This window comes from Camellia sinensis, chromosome 9 (assembly GCF_055761805.1).
Source record: "Camellia sinensis isolate YWXY chromosome 9, ASM5576180v1, whole genome shotgun sequence".
Taxonomy (NCBI): Eukaryota; Viridiplantae; Streptophyta; class Magnoliopsida; order Ericales; family Theaceae; genus Camellia; species Camellia sinensis.
Window position 1 is genome coordinate 67,387,947 of NC_138969.1, and position 16,127 is coordinate 67,404,073.

General features: G+C 29.6%; 1 protein-coding gene across 2 annotated transcripts; it reads right to left on the reverse strand.

The window, feature by feature from the left end:
• Positions 1 to 1,202: 1,202 nt before the first annotated feature.
• Positions 1,203 to 15,908, reverse strand: LOC114269449 (protein DETOXIFICATION 40). 2 transcript variants are annotated; one of them, XM_082887019.1, is made up of 7 exons: positions 15,475 to 15,908; positions 12,915 to 13,546; positions 8,736 to 8,792; positions 7,896 to 7,999; positions 4,222 to 4,340; positions 3,690 to 3,776; positions 1,203 to 1,479 (listed from the first exon to the last, which is right to left on the reverse strand). In XM_082887019.1, exons 1-7 carry the CDS (start codon positions 15,796 to 15,798, stop codon positions 1,405 to 1,407), a joined length of 1,398 nt encoding a protein of 465 aa, XP_082743145.1. In that variant the 5' UTR covers positions 15,799 to 15,908; the 3' UTR covers positions 1,203 to 1,404. The 2 variants fall into 2 exon arrangements, with proteins under 2 accessions (XP_082743145.1, XP_082743144.1); XM_082887018.1 differs by having other exon boundaries at positions 7,896 to 8,134; positions 15,475 to 15,905.
• Positions 15,909 to 16,127: the final 219 nt, after the last annotated feature.

Sequence of the window (16,127 nt, forward strand, 5' to 3'; positions counted from 1 at the left end):
CGAAAAGTCGAGCTACATATCTATTGACCGAATCAGGTTAGGGGACCAAATTTAAAAATATATATATTTTTTAATGTTAGGGACTAAACAGATACAATTTTAATGTTGAGGATCAAAATGAGACAAATCTCATAATTTAGGGACTACGGGTGCGTTCGGCAATTGATTTTTTTAGTCAAACTGGGAAGCCAAAAATTTATAAAAAAAGTTATAGATTCATTTTTATTTTTTCTACTTTCGCACTTTTTTTTGTTGTTGTAAAAAGTAAAAAAGTGATTCTCAAATAATTTAATTTAGTTTAATTTTATATTTTAATTAAAAATTTCTTTCCAAATGAACTTTAAATATATAATTAATCTTAATTTATTTTTAAAAAATAAATATTATAAAATTATGTAATTATCGTATTAATTTGATTATAGGAGTGGTACGTGGGGTGGCCGGGGGCCCAAAACTTTACATCCCCTGTGAGTGTAGGAATATAATGACATTTATTAGTGTATATGAGTTAAAAGTTTGAGCAAATTATATTGATAATCCTTTTATTTTGTCTCTTGTATTATTTTGATATTTATAATTTTAATTATTTTAATTTTAGCCTTTAATTTTAAATTTTGTGTCAATTTGATTCAATTGATAGTGCCGATTAGAGTATTTTAAAGAAAATGGTAAGTTAGTTAAGGTTAACTCACTAAATTGAATAAATTTATAATTTTACCTATAAAAACATAACACACGCTGATTATGTGCATATTTCCCATCACAAAATACTAACAATTGTAATCAATTAGACCAAATTGAGACAAAAATCATAAATTCAATGTTAAAATCGAGTCAATTGAAGTTGTAGGACCAAAATGATACATGAGCCAAAATATAGGGATTATCGGTACAATTTGCCTAAAATTTTTTGTGAAATTCCACTAACAAGAAAAAAGTAAGGATTTCACAAGTAATATGATTTTATAGGCTTTTTATATTTGTTATTGATGTTTGTTGCTTCATGCACTAGGTACCGATAATTAACCCCTCCAATGAAGTCATTGATCACATTAGCACACTACCAAAAAATAAAAAATAAAAAAAAAATCATAAAAATAAATAACCAAGAAAAAAAAATCCTACCGAGAGGTGGGTGCAGTGGCGGGAAAAAAAATGTGGGATGATAATAAATTAGCTAATATGATCCAAAAATAGGTGGCTAGGTTTAAATATCGTATATATTATTCATTATATATTGAGATTTTAAATTTTCAATATCATTATTTATTAATATTTCATTTATTACTGTCCAATATATGACATATATTGCTCATATCGATACATATTCCAATACTGCTGTCATATGGCCTCATAGAAGTTATTTTTAAGGAGGCAATTGGGCCATGCTGTGTGGCCTGCAACTCATGAGCTTGACAAAAGAGGCTCCTCATCCTTGTTGTCTGCCCATTTATCCAATCGATCCCTTGATTTCTCCACCTGAAAATCCCCAAATTCAGAATTTTCAAGCCCATGATTTCTACATGTTATTCATTTAGACTGTATTTTGATCATAAATTTAGAAGCGATTTCATTTCCTTTTCTAAATTCCTATCGAAATCCATGATTCAAACAAAATCCGAGTTACTTGTTATTAAAAAAAAAAAAAAAAGAATGGCAAATTACACACTAATAATCAATGCATTTTTTCCATTGTGCTATTTTATTTTTTGATAACTCAGGTATCCCCAACCATCCGATTTTTAGGGAAGCCAGGACTACTCCTGAGGGGTATTTAGCCGGTGGGAAGCCGGACACCCTTGCACAAACTGCTGCAGGCACTCACCCAGTGGGGAATCGAACCTGGGACGTGCGCTTTACCCACACAACCCAGGTAACGCCCTAACCACTGGGGCAACCTCCATTGTGCTATTTTGGTCCATATACTTTAAATTAACTTGATTTTGACATTTCATTTTAGATTTTACGTCAATTTGGTCTATTTATTTTATTTTATTTTTTATCTCAATATCCAACCCATTGGACCAACTAATACAATGGACCAATCCCACCATTTACTAGCAGGCGGCCAATTAAAGCAGGCGAATTTGGTCCAATTGCTATCTTTGGTTAGGGTTTTTGACTAAAAATCATCGAATTGAATGAAATTAACTCATTGAGTTGAGTAAGTTTAGAATTTTATCCTTAAAAGTAAGACACTTGCTTACTTACATACACATTATTTAGAAATAACGCTAGCGGGAGCAATCAATTTGACCAAATTGATACAAAATCAAAAATTTATAGTCAAAATCAAATCAATTGAAATTACAGGGATTAAAATGACATAAATGCTAAATAATAGAGACTAACAGCATAATTTGGCCCAAAAAAAAAACAATGGTATGGACTTTCTTGACATTTGTTTTAAAGGCAAACTTTAGAGGGTGTGGGTGTAATTTACTCATAAATATTGTGAAAGATTGACAAATTTCTGAATTTTAAACGGTACGAAATCATGGGTTTTTAGGAGAAAAGGCAATGCTCAATCAAAGAACAGTGTAAAGTGTAATATAGTTGATTACTACCAATTTTATAAGTACAGTTTAATTTAAAAGTGTTGTTTTTGTTTGTAAAGTAGGGCATATGCTGTGCATTGTCACTTTGCAATGTGTGCTTGAAGCTATAACTTAATTACGTAAGATCTTAATTCACCAAGTCATTATCGGATCCTCTCCATAATTTTTCTCTTTGACTCCCTACTTGCTAGATCATTGGGTTTATTTTTGGGCCTAATTTTGATAATCTGAACCGTTCGCATTTTAAAATTTGTTGAGTATATTATACCTGTAAAAAATCAAGTTGATCAAATATCAGAAAATATGTATTCGGAAAACTGTAGATTAAATTTTTTTAAAAAATATTTTTAGTTCGATAATCCGAACACGTAGTTTCTGATATTCGATCAATTTGATCTTTTGATAATCTGAACCGTTCGCATTTTAAGATTTGTTGAGTATATCATACCTGTAAAAAATCAAGTTGATCAAATATCAGAAAATATGTGTTCGGAAAACTGTAGATTAAATTTTTAAAAAATATATTTTTAGTTCGATGATCCGAACACGTAGTTTCTGATATTCAATCAATTTGATTTTTTACAGGTATGATATACTCAACAAATCCTAAAATGTGAACGGTTCGGATTATTAAAATTGGGCCCAAAAGTGGACCCAATGACCCAACAAATAAAGAGTTAAGGAGAGAGATCAAGGAGAGAAGATCTTGATTCGTCTAAGTATAGCTAGTATTGCGTCTTTTGTTATTGTTGGTTGGTTTCTTGTTATTTGTTCAACAAATCTGCATGTCTGATGCATCACATTGTGTGTAAGATATTTGTCTTCACCTAATTAATGCCTATTCATGCTTTCCATTATTTCTTGTAATGTCTTCAACTAATTAATCCCCCTTTAGCAGCAGTATTTATGACGTGTCTTTCTATTTGACTCTTTTTCATTCATCAATAAAGAAAATGCAAATTTATTATAAAAATTATATACAAGTTCACTTTTTAAACCCACTTCATAGACTTAATGATGTATAAGTAAAATGATTTGTTGATAATTTGAAAAGATATAAAAGAGAGAAATAACGCATGAGAGTGCAAGTCTAACATGGATTAGAAAATAGTAGCATTCATCAAATCTTACCTCTTTATCCCAATTGGTCCGAAAAGTTACCCATATTAAAATAATAGTTTGAATCATGGTGCCCATTATCATCCCTGACCATATTCCCTGCATTAAACCACGACGTTACCCATATATACTCACTATGTATATGCTATGATCATTTTGCTAATATTGCATGCATATATGTGAAAGAAACTTTTAACCCATGCTTGTATTGTATGTTTATAAAGAGTGATTGGTGCACCAATGAATGCATATTAGTTGTTCACTCAAATATTGAGAAAAACTCCTCTTTTCCCTTCAAATGTTTCACTTTCATTAATAAATGGTATTTCTTTTTCTGAGCAATATATATATATATATATATACAAGAACAACTTGTAATTCAAAAGATAGGAAAATCAAATACTTATGGATTACATTCATTTGAGGTTTAGATGGAAAAGATAGTAGTAAATGTGTAGCATGCTAAACCTTTTTAATCTTGGAATAGTTTTTGTTATTTTGTAGCATTTTAAACTTCTGTTTTCTAACACAAAAAAAGATATACCTTAGCACCAAGATTGAATTTGAAGCCGAGTAGTGCACCTAGTGGAATACCAACCACGTAATAACATCCAACGTTTACGTACGCAACAAATGCTTGCCATCCACACCCAACAGCAACCCCTTCAATCATTTTACATTGAAAACACATATTTTATCATCTATCACCATAATTTCAACATGAATGAGAGAGAGAGAGAGAGAGAGATGTCTAACAACTAGCCTATGCCAATTTGTTAGAATGCTAGGTTTCTTTCCTTTTTTCATTTTTTTTTTTTAAAGAGCACAAGACAAGAATGTTATTGTTAAAAGTCATATTGCTAACTAGTCTTTCTCAATAAATTTGTGAAAGTTATATTTTAAGGCACTAGGATCGTCATTGGAAAAATATCATTTCAACGAAAGTCAGAAAAAATATTTACATATTAATGGAAAATTTTACTACATTCAAAGTTAAACTCATAGTTATTTTTGTCAAATTAATATTTATTCTTGAAATTACCACTGATTTGTTATGTTTGCCCCATCTTCATATTAAGCATTATATGCATTACTTGAAAGTCTATTATTTTCGCCTTCTTATCATGACCGATAAGAGTTGGTACTATGATTTGAAATAATAATAATAATAAAACATAAAGGACATCATTTTATGTAAAATTTTTGTATAAAAGTCTCATTTATTTAAATTAATCTAATCTATAAAATAAAACAAAGGTTAGAGAAACAAAATACTTATAATGATTTCAAGAGCAAGGGTCATTAATGATAAAAAAAAAAGAAAAAATTATACTAACATCCTCTCAAGTTTAAGACAATTACAAAAAAAAAAAAAAAAATTAATATTTTTTTGAAATACCACTGTCGTCCCCAATCAGTGTTGTCAATTGAATGTAGTTAATAGAGAAATGATTTTTACATTTTTACCCCTACAACTATATTTGATCACTCCACCCTTTCACATGTACCCTTCTCACTTTGATCTTTCTTTTCTCTTTTCTCCTTTTTCCTACTCTACAATAGACATCTTTGTGAAGAATTGGTAGAAATTGAAGAAAACATATAAAGGGAAAAATATGGTGATGGTTGAAATCGAAGAAACAGAGAAGAAAAAGAAATAGTAAAAATTATTAGGGAACAAACAAAGAAGATGAAGAGATGGTGGTTAGTTATCATCGCTAGAAAGGGGGGGTGCAAAGAGGGAAGAGGTGGCAGAGTTGGAGACGAATGATGATTTATTGTTTAGATGGTGATGATTTACAATGTGAGTGGCAGTGGTGGTGGTAAAAGTAATTAAGGGTGATGGTGGTGAGGTGAGGTGAGGTGAGGTGAGGTGAGGGAGGAGGGGAGGCAAGTAAAGTGTGGTGGAGTGGGACATGGTGGTCGTGGGAGGTGAGAATGCAGTGGACAAGGTGGTGGCGTGGAAGGGGGGGTGGCCATGTTGAGTGGGGTAGCATGGAGTAATTAAGCCTTCGTTTGGGAAGTGAGTTGGCTTTTTAATTTTTTTGTTTTTTTGACTATTTTAACTTGGAGCTAAAAAGGTTGGTTTGGGAAGGACTTTTGACTTTTTTTGCTTTTTTGTGAGAGACAAAATGTAATTATTATGGATTAGATATAATGCTTTGTCTTATTAAGCTAAAAAACTTATTTTATTTTTATGGGTAAAATAGCCAAAAAAAAGCCTCAATCTTGCCTTCCCAAATGAAGGCTAAGTAAGATTATTAGTGTTATTTCAAAATTTTCAATATTAATTTTTGTAATTATCATCAATTTCAGAGAAGGTCAATATATAAATTATAAAAAAATAAAATTAAACAAGAAGTGAAAAACGTAATTAATTTGAATTCAATCATTGACTAGTACATATGATTGAGTTAAGAAAAGGATAAATGTTAGCACCAGCACTACTTATGAAACTTGATCCAATTGTCAGTTTTATCATGAACAAGTGTCGTCACATGATCATCATCATATTAGTCAACTTGTGTTAGCCAGTGTTTCATTAAATCCACTAACTAATTATTGTCTTTTAATCAATCAGACAAAAAAATAATCATGTCATGGCCGGATTTAGATGAATGATTATTTAATAATTTTGAAATATTATTTCATATTATTTGTCACTTATTATTTGTTATGATGTTTTCTAAAATTTCAATAAATTATATTGGCTCTCACTCTTTCAATTAATAATTATTATGTTGGGGGCATCACATGAAATTATTCCCGAAACAAAAAATAATTCCCCGATTTAGATGTGTTGGGTCTGGCCAATATTATGTAATTATATTTTTAAGTTAAGTCCTTTTAGTATGGCTAATTATTTTTTTTTTCAAGTTAGTTTTAAAAAAAAAATAAAAAATAAATAAAATTCTAAGAGCACCCACATGTTCCGGAATTAATTAATATAATATATATATATATATATATATATATATATTTTAATTAATTTAATCAATTAGAATGCTCTTTAACCAATTCAAGGTTAGTTGTTCAATATTTATAACTAATTCTTTATATAACTACTATTACATAATTTATACTCATAAAAGATAAAGTTAAAAGAATGGTAGTTACATAAATCACTCTTTCCACATCTGGTCCATCATAATTCTAAATCCTATAAATTATGGACTGGTTGAAACCCTATTTGGAAAGTAATAGTTTTAGCTTAAAAGTCAAAAAATTATTATAAAAAAATCAAATAGCGTATAACCTATGCGAAAAAGTCAAAGATTCTCATTTCTCTTCACTTTTTGCATATCTTTTCGTAAAAAATCAAAAAGTCATTCTAAACATATAAATTTTTTTTACCTCACATTTTAATTAAAGAATCAAAAAAATTATTAAAATAACATGTTCCCAAAGAAGACCTCAATGAACCATATCCACCACTAGTACCATTATATTGGAAAGAGGAGGACAACAAATTGTAAAACAAGGTCCCCGTTGTTCAGTTCAAAAAAAAAAAAAAAAAAAAAAGGTCCCCGTTGTTTCTAGTTTAATTGGATTAGATGGTCTAGTTTCATGTCTGTGGATTTACTCTTAAGTTTATTTTTTTTATTTAAATTGTTGAATTTGTAGAGATCACAAAAAAAAAATTAAATTAATCGAACATTATAGTTATTTTATCGGATTACATTTTTTTTTAAATATATGGCAAATATTATTTCGAAAATAGGCCATGTATTTTTTTCAAACACAAATTAATCATATGGTACCGATTTTATATCAACTTGAATTTTTGTATGTATAAATTATTCGATGATCCTTACAATTGAACAGTATAAATCAACAAGACAAACCCAAGATTAGGCCTACAATAATGAAACTGACTCTTATGTTTAATTTTGGCTCAAGACAATCTGAGTTCTCCTAAAAATTAGAAGAAAAATGTTAAGCATCCTAAACTCTTGCTGAATTTTACTCTGAAAATAAAGTGTTATAAATTTAAAATTAATGGAATATAAATCGCAGTAAAAATGATTATAGTATTGAAATTAGAAAGATCCAAAATTAAGTAATTAAATAACAAATATATATATATATATATATATATATTTGGAAGGCGACAAAACTTGTTGGCGAAAACAAATAGAATTAGACTTGCAAGAGAGAATTAAAGAAGAGAATTTCAATATTTGCCAATAAAACTTTTTTTAAAAAAAAATTACTTACCAGACAAAACAGGTTGAACACCATTGAGTACGATGGCAACTGCCAAGAAGGGTGCAAGTTCGGAGACTGCTTCTTCGACGATGGTGCCGCTAGTGAAGGCATAACTGATGACATGGCGCAATATGAGCACTACCACGGCCAATATTACAGCGATGAAAAATGAGCTTAAGGTTACAATTATAACTGCGAAAGAGGCTGATTTTGGATGTCCTGCCCCAAGTTCGTTGCTCACCCTCACACTATAAAAATTAAAATAAATTTTATTCTCAATAAAATCCTTGGAGATAATACCATCTTGTTTTGTGATATTAATTTTATTGTATGTACCATGCTTATAATAAAGTCATCATGGTCAATTTGAATTTAGAGTTCATTAATGGAGTGGCATCCATGCTACAAAAAAATTTTAGACATACTTTGGTTGAAAAAAAAAAAAAAAAAAAAAAATTGTACCTAAACTTATCATTTTTATCTGAAGAGTATGATTATGCAATTGCCGTTGACATAATTGAAATATTAAGAATTAAAATGGTTTAAAACACATAATTTAACCACCAATGATTTAAAGAAAAATTGCAAATAAGTGTAACACTCATAAAATAATTACATTATAGCTGAAATCTTTTTTGATGCAATTCTGACACAATTATTTTTCCATTGCTTTATGAATAAATGCAAGTTTTCACTCTAAAAAACGAAATTATTTTTCCATTGCTATATGAAATGCAAGTTTTCAACAGTTAAATGAAAAAATTGATAATTTTAAATATTTTAAGAAGATATTACTGATTTACAATTTTTCATAATTTAATTACTCCTATGAGTTAAAAAAATTCATACCTGGCAGCCGCATTGAACCCCACAGCAATCATGTACACCCATCCAGATATGGTCATGCTGCATGTGATATGATATCTCTTAGCTTGCTTACAAAAGTGTTTTTCAGATAATAGCTTGTTTATAACATAACACCTATGGTAAAAGGCTATAGGAGAAATTATTAAAAAAATTAAAATTAAAATTTAATTCTTATAACAAAATAAAATTTAAATTTAATTAATTTTAATTTTAATCTTTTAATTTATTTTTAATCTAAATCATCAACTTATTTCCATTCAATAAAATAGACAGAAAAATAGTATTTTAGCCATTAAATTCAATATAGAAATACATAAAACGTCTAAAATATTTTTTTTCCTTTGGTTTAATTAACGGAAATAATAAAAGAATTTAGGTATTTAGGGTTTAAATTAATAAAATTAAAATTTTAAGATTTATTTTGTTACAAGAATTACTCCTGATTTTTTTATATAATTTTTCTAATATATATATATTGCATATTCACTGAGAGTGAACAATACAAATACACAAACAATACAGCCACCCCTTAATTAATAAAGTTAATTTCTATATATCCTTGTCACTACATCATATAAGAGTTTTAGAAACTAAATCTTTTAGTCTCTAAAAATAAAAATTTTGTTACAAAAGATATTTAGGAACCAATTTTTATTGTTTTGACAATAGTCGCTAAAAGGTTGTTTCAAAAAGTCAAAAACAAAATTTTTAGAGACAAAATTTTGAAAATGTCACTAATAAATAACTTTTAGAAACAAAATAATTTGGTCTCAAAATGATTTATTTTTTGAGACAAAAAATTTGCTCCCAAAAAGATAATAATTCATAAGTAATGTCCAATTTTCATTACTAAAAATATAATAACAACATTTTTTGTAACAAAAATATTTGGTCTGAAAAAATAATTTTATCCTTAAATTTTGATCTCTAAAACCTTAATATTTTGTAGAGTAATGATCCATCCCCCCTTTTTTCTCCACCCCCTTTGACCCCCTCTCTCTCTCATTGGTCACCTTTTCTTTTTCTTTTTCTTTTTTTTCCTGCTCCACCAATCACCCCCTGCCACGTGGCAAAGGGGGGTGAGGGGGTGACCCCCAAAAGGGGGTCCCAAGCATTATTCTATTTTGTATGTGGAAGGCAATTGACAAAAATCAGCACCAGATGCAAAATATTATTTGAAGAATCAGTAATGATAGTATAAATAGAATATTCATACAGAATCTCTATGGAGAATGATATGAGTTAATACTATAAAATATATTCTATCTATCTATGTTTAGGAGTGTTCGCAGATCGGGTTGGGTCACATGGCTTCTCATTTGTCATCTGTCCGAATTTAGGTAGATTAAAGAAAATAATCTGTTTCCGTCTACTTAATTAGTAGATGCGAATTGAGCGGGCCGTATGAGTTGACAAATGAATATGGATTGATTTGAAGGTTTAGAATTAACTATTTTAATCTTTTTTTGAACTATTTTAGAGTAATTTTTTTTATTATTTTGGACTTTATTTGAGTCCAAATTTTTTTGTTCTTTATTTTTGTCAACTTTCATATTTCATAAATAGTTAATATTATTAATAAATAAAAAGTCTTCTTTTTAACATACAAAGTATAAAAGCATAACATCAATTTTTAGGATGGATTGGTGGATTGGATTGGATCAGATGACATCCTATCCACCATACATCTGAACATAAGTCGATATAAAAAATCTTAGATTAGATTGAACAATTTTAATGGATTTAACTCAGTTTGTGAGAATCACTAGCGAAGAGATTTATTTTTTTGACAAAATAATAACTTCATTGAAAGATTATGAAAAAACATACATAATTCAATTTACGTACCGAGCCAGAGAATTGACACATCGAACGTTAGTTGAGGATAGGGCCTCAAGGTCCCTACCACAAAACACACACTTCGAAGGATACAGATATATATACTATATACTTTTGTCGCGAACTCCTTTGAACTATTTACTTATACCAACTCAAGATGTAAGAAATCGAAGTGTTTGTGAAATTTGATAATTGTTTTTTTATTAAGTAATTGAAATATTTGATTATCTTGAGTAACAGGTGATATTTGTTCTACAATTTTGATTTTATAGATTTGTTTAAGTTTAAATTTTTTATCATATAACTGATCGACAACTTTTTTAGGCTTTTCCAATTGGCAAATTTCTCTGCCATCGTTCAATTTCTATGTCACTTTGATTTATGAGCCGTGCCTTATATCCCCAGTGGGGGTCGCACCCCAGTGAGGTGGCGCGCCCCCACTGGCTGCCAACCGAAAAAAAAAAAAAAAAAAAAAAAAACTGTTTTTTTCGCCCAATCATGGGCCTCCACCTCACTGGGGGTCGACCCCCAGTGGGGGTATAAATCATTTTTCTTGATTTATAACTACAGACTTTCTAGAGAAATATTTACCAGATATTAAGTTAGAGAATGACTTAAATATTCTAATCATAATAGGTAAATGTAGCTGTCAATAGTTAATTCTGCTTAAGCTCTGTTGGTCTGCAAGGGCTTCCTGCCTAATTAAGCTTTGTAACAATTTACATTGTCGATTTATATTAATTTATTTTTTATTTTATGTTTAATTTAATATTAACAATTCTTTGACTTACCTACCCAGCCAGAGAATTTTCACATCGAAAGTTAGTTGTGGAGAGACGGCGTCAAGGTCCCTACCATAAAACACACACTTCAACGGGTACAGATATATATACTATATACTTTTGTCGTGAACTCCGTTGAACTTTGTTTTCTTGGCTGGCAATGGTAGTGATTGGACTTGATTCATGAAAGGGATTAGCTTGATCCGACAACTCCCACATTACACTTTTTATTGTCATATAAATGACAAAATCGTATTTGGGTAAACTGTGTTTAGTATTTTTCTATTTTATTAAAATTTTATTTAAATATTTTTATTTATAATTGTAACAATTAATTTTTTACATTTTAAAATCAAGTTTCAATCTCATCTTTTTGTCAATTTACTGTTAGTAATGCTAACATAAATTAAAAAGGAAGAGAATAAAGTGAGATTTTGATAAAAATATAAGGGTGCTAATGCGATAACAAAAATTTCATATATACTTCAAATGACAAATTTCTTTAATTTTGTTAATAGTAGATGGAAAGAAGAGTGAAATTTTAACTTGACTTAAAGTGTAGAGATTTATTATTACAATTGAAAGTGAAAGAACTAAAGTAAACTTTTTGTCAAAGTGTAAGGGTATTAAGTATAATTTAACCATTGTATTTTTTATTTAACAATTTTTGTTACTAATATTTTTTGAATACAAATTTTCACCTAAGGTAATTTTATTTTTTTATTTTAACAAAGAGCTTGTCTTCTGTTTTAATGGACTAGACTGTGTCCTAGAGCATTGTGAGGCTCGTTACAGTCTTATTTAGATAATATGAATGATTTATTTTAAAAAATTTTATATATAAATCATCTATCAAAAACAATTAGATTAATTTCAACCATCAAAAACACATTATTTTATTATTTAAAAAATTGAGTGATATACTTTTAAAATCATATTTGTCGTTCATTATTTGAAGACAAATATAATAAAACCATATATATATTGTAGTTGGATTATTTTAATCAAATTTTTTTGAATAATCTACATATAGAAATCTATAAAATAAATTATTCAAATAATCAGAATAATATAGATCACATAAAACTAGACCTTTTTTTTTTTTTTTGGGACATTTCTATCAAGAATGTTAGAGGATCAGGACCAACTGGTCCAATAGTCATATGTGCTTGTCAAGAGTGTGGTTGTGGTTCAATTCTCTCTGAGGGTAACTTTCGTGTATAAAATATATGTTAGAAATTTATAATTTAAATTTCTGAATTCTTTTAAAATTATATATTAATAAGTTAGATTTTATATGTTTAGTGTGTATTGAATCTGAGATTCATAAATACATTTTCAAATACCAAATTGTACTCACTAGGTCAATCCCTTGAGGTTGGATTGATCTTTGAGATTAGTCAAGGTGCACATAAATTGATTTGAACACTCAATTATAAAAAATAAAAAATTAAAAAAATTAAAATTTAAAAATAGACACATGCTATGTTGTTGCAGGTAAAACTAGGGTAGACATTTTAAAGATATTGAATTTTCTTACCAAATAGAAAGAGAGTCCAAGGCAATCTCAGGATCTTCAAGTAACCCAGCAATCAAAACAAGAATCTGATAATACCAAGTCTCCAAACACAGCATAACCCCAGAAGCAGCAGACAGTTTCAAGAAATCCCACAGCCCAGAAAATGCCAGCAAACTGAACCCACTCCATGTCTCCTTGCACCTACTACTCATCAATATATACACAAATTGAGCCACCACCACAATCCACCATGACAAACTCAACACCAGTGAAGCACCCAACAATCCCCAACCCAACTTGTACACCACGAGCCACGTCACAATCAAGTGAAATACTAGTGTGACCGCGGAGATTATGGCACTCGGGGCTACAATGCTCTGCGCTTGTAAGAATTTTTGAATGGGGAAGTTCGCAGCGTATGCGAAGATTTGTGGGATGAGACCGTATACGAATATGGCAGCTGCAGACGCTATTTCAGACGATTCGCCGAGCAAGAGGAGGAGGGGCTTAGAGAATATGTAGATGAATGTGAGTGGAATGCCTGTTGCCATGAGGAGGATTGTTGATCTTTGTAAATATATGCCTAGCATTCCATACTTGTGAGCTCCATAGGCTTGGCCACATAGTGTCTCCACTGCACTTCCCATTCCAAGCTGAAACATGTATTATCATGTATACATTTGTTAATTTATATTGTATATACCATTTTAATGTTTGTGTATGATCTTAACATATATGTGCATACTTATGTGTATATATGACATGTATGTTTATAAAACTATTATTGATTTTTGGTAAATCATTTTTTGCTTCTGCTATTAATTTTCTCATTATTACAAGTATGTGATTTAAATTTTCTTTTATTGTTATTTTCAATTTGTGTAATACTTTTATTCTCCTTTTTTTCAATGTCATGTTGATACAATTGCAATTTTTTTAATTTTACATATTAAGAAAAAAATCATGAATTAGGACGTATGATTTCAACTACTAAGGTTTTTTGTTTTTAATCATATTTGGGCAAATTTAATTTTATTCCGATTAAGTGTTATTTTTTACGTACTAATTTAATATTAAATTTTAATTTACTTTTTGAATTAAAAAAAATAGTAGTTTATATCCATTTATATAAAAAAAATTATTTATGTCTTGGCCTCGAAAATGAATTTTTGGTTTTGTTCCCGAGCGGAATGAAATTTATTATAAAGTAAATTATTGAGTTGAATCAATTTAACATTCAAAATTTAGTTTGAAATGGGTGTTCACATTCTAGTAAATTATTGTGCTGTGTTTATTGGAAGAAATAATCTTTTAAAAGAAACTAGAAAAAAATGTCAAAATCTTATAATAAAATGTAATTTTTAAAAAGTTGAGGAAGCAATACGCCCCTTCTGGACTTCTGGTGACTCCAGTACTGATTGTGACATACGCATAACACTACAAAGTTGTTTGATTCTTTCTGACGTAGATTTTATGGGTTCAAAATACAGAAGTACTCCTCTCTTTGCAATGTCTCGCGGTCTCGGTCTATATTGGCTTTGATAGGACTACTGGTCACTCAACCATCCCTCACTTAAAATCAAATTTTGAAAATAAATAAACTATCTTTAAGCTTTTTTTTTTTTTTAAAAAAAATTGTTTTTAAAATTAGCTTCTGTTTAAATTAGATAAAAAAACGTCAGAGTTAATTGATATTTTTTTGATCGGCAAATAAATCTTTATTGATGACGCATACAAAGTATGATTGGATACATCAATAAAGAGGAGCTTAGAGCTAACACGAAGCTCTAAGCTCCAGTTGGTGAGGAACCAACAAAGAAAAACAAAAGGTGCTACTTCAAAGACAAAAAATGCTGCCACCAAAAGGTGCTACTCCAGTCAGAGTTAATTGATATATGATATAAAAATATATTATTATATTGTGATTTGTGTCAAATATATGAGTTATATAAAATAAAATATTTTTATGTTTATGATTGTTAATGTGTTATTATTTGTCTAATTTTGGACATAAATTAATTTTTGGAGTAATTTAGGAAAAAAAAAACACTTGAAACATGAAGGAAAAAGTGAGGAAAAAAAAAATTGAAGGGACAAAATGAAAAAATGACAAAATAAAAGAGACAAAGTGAGCTTGGGCTTTGGGGTGTACTTCTTTCAGGTTTCAAGTTCAACTCTTTTTAAGTACTATTAACTCTTTGAGGCCGATATTTGTCTGATTCACATAGAAGAGGCCCTTTGTCTCCGAATTAGTCTAGATGCGCTTAAACTGATTCATATGGAAGATGCTCTTTGTCTCTAAATTAGTTTAGGTGCACTTAAACTAAACCGGACACTCCATCATAAAAAAAAAATAAAAAATAAAAGAGACAAAGTGTAACTTACCATAATTTTTTTTAGTATTTTATAGTAGGACAAAATAAAAAAATAAATAAAAATCTTGTATGTGTACCAATTTTTATATGCATGCATGTTCACATATGTTACATGGACACAAAGACGAATGTAACATGGATGCTCACATAAGCATCCACAAACATGAGAGAGAGAGAGAGAGAGAGAGAGAGAGAGAGTGAGTTACCATGACACCATAGGCAAAGATTTGGATGCCATTGTTGCCAAGAGAAGCAGCAGCAAGCTCAAGATTTCCAAGATGGCCACAAAAGATTTGGGTGGCCATGGAAGTGACATTGTTGAGCAAGTAAACTACAATTGCAGGAGCTGCAAGCTTGAAGAGAGTATTAAGTTCAATGGTTGTGGCTCGTTGTAGTCTCCGTAAGTACGACAAGCTCATATCCGATAGCACGTCTTCCAACGCCGAGCTCACCGGCTCCGGTGTGGATGTGGATTGCTCCTTTGATTTTGACATGATTTGGTTTACCTCACCTTCTGCAATAGTCTCCATCTCTCTCTCCCTCTCTCTCGCTCTGTCTCCGTAAGCAAGGGACGGGAGTTTTTAAAAGCAAACCTTGGACGCTCACAGAGAATAAGGTTTTGCTTGGTTTGGCTTTCATGAGATATCTTATCTTGGGTTGTTTGGAAAGCAAAATTTTAACTTAATTCCTTTTTTTCTAATTTTTTACACACTTTTTCATAAAAAAAATTAAAAAATCATTACAAACGTATTAATTTTTTTTTATATTATATTTTAACCAAAAAAATCAAAAAAGTTATCAAAAAAACTTGTTTCTGAACAAAGCCTTAGGCTAAAATTCACAAAAAGATAAAATATTC

What these genes read in the sequence shown, in the direction of transcription:
- LOC114269449 (XM_082887018.1), bottom strand. Translation starts at nt 15,798, where the DNA reads ATGGAGACTATTGCAGAAGGTGAGGTAAACCAAATCATGTCAAAATCA. An exon ending in TCTTTGCCTATGGTGTCATG is followed by an intron (nt 13,547 to 15,474) that starts GTAACTCACTCT and finishes TACATGTTTCAG; the next exon opens with CTTGGAATGGGAAGTGCAGT. An exon ending in GGACCAATTGGGATAAAGAG is followed by an intron (nt 1,480 to 3,689) that starts GTAAGATTTGAT and finishes GGGGATTTTCAG; the next exon opens with GTGGAGAAATCAAGGGATCG.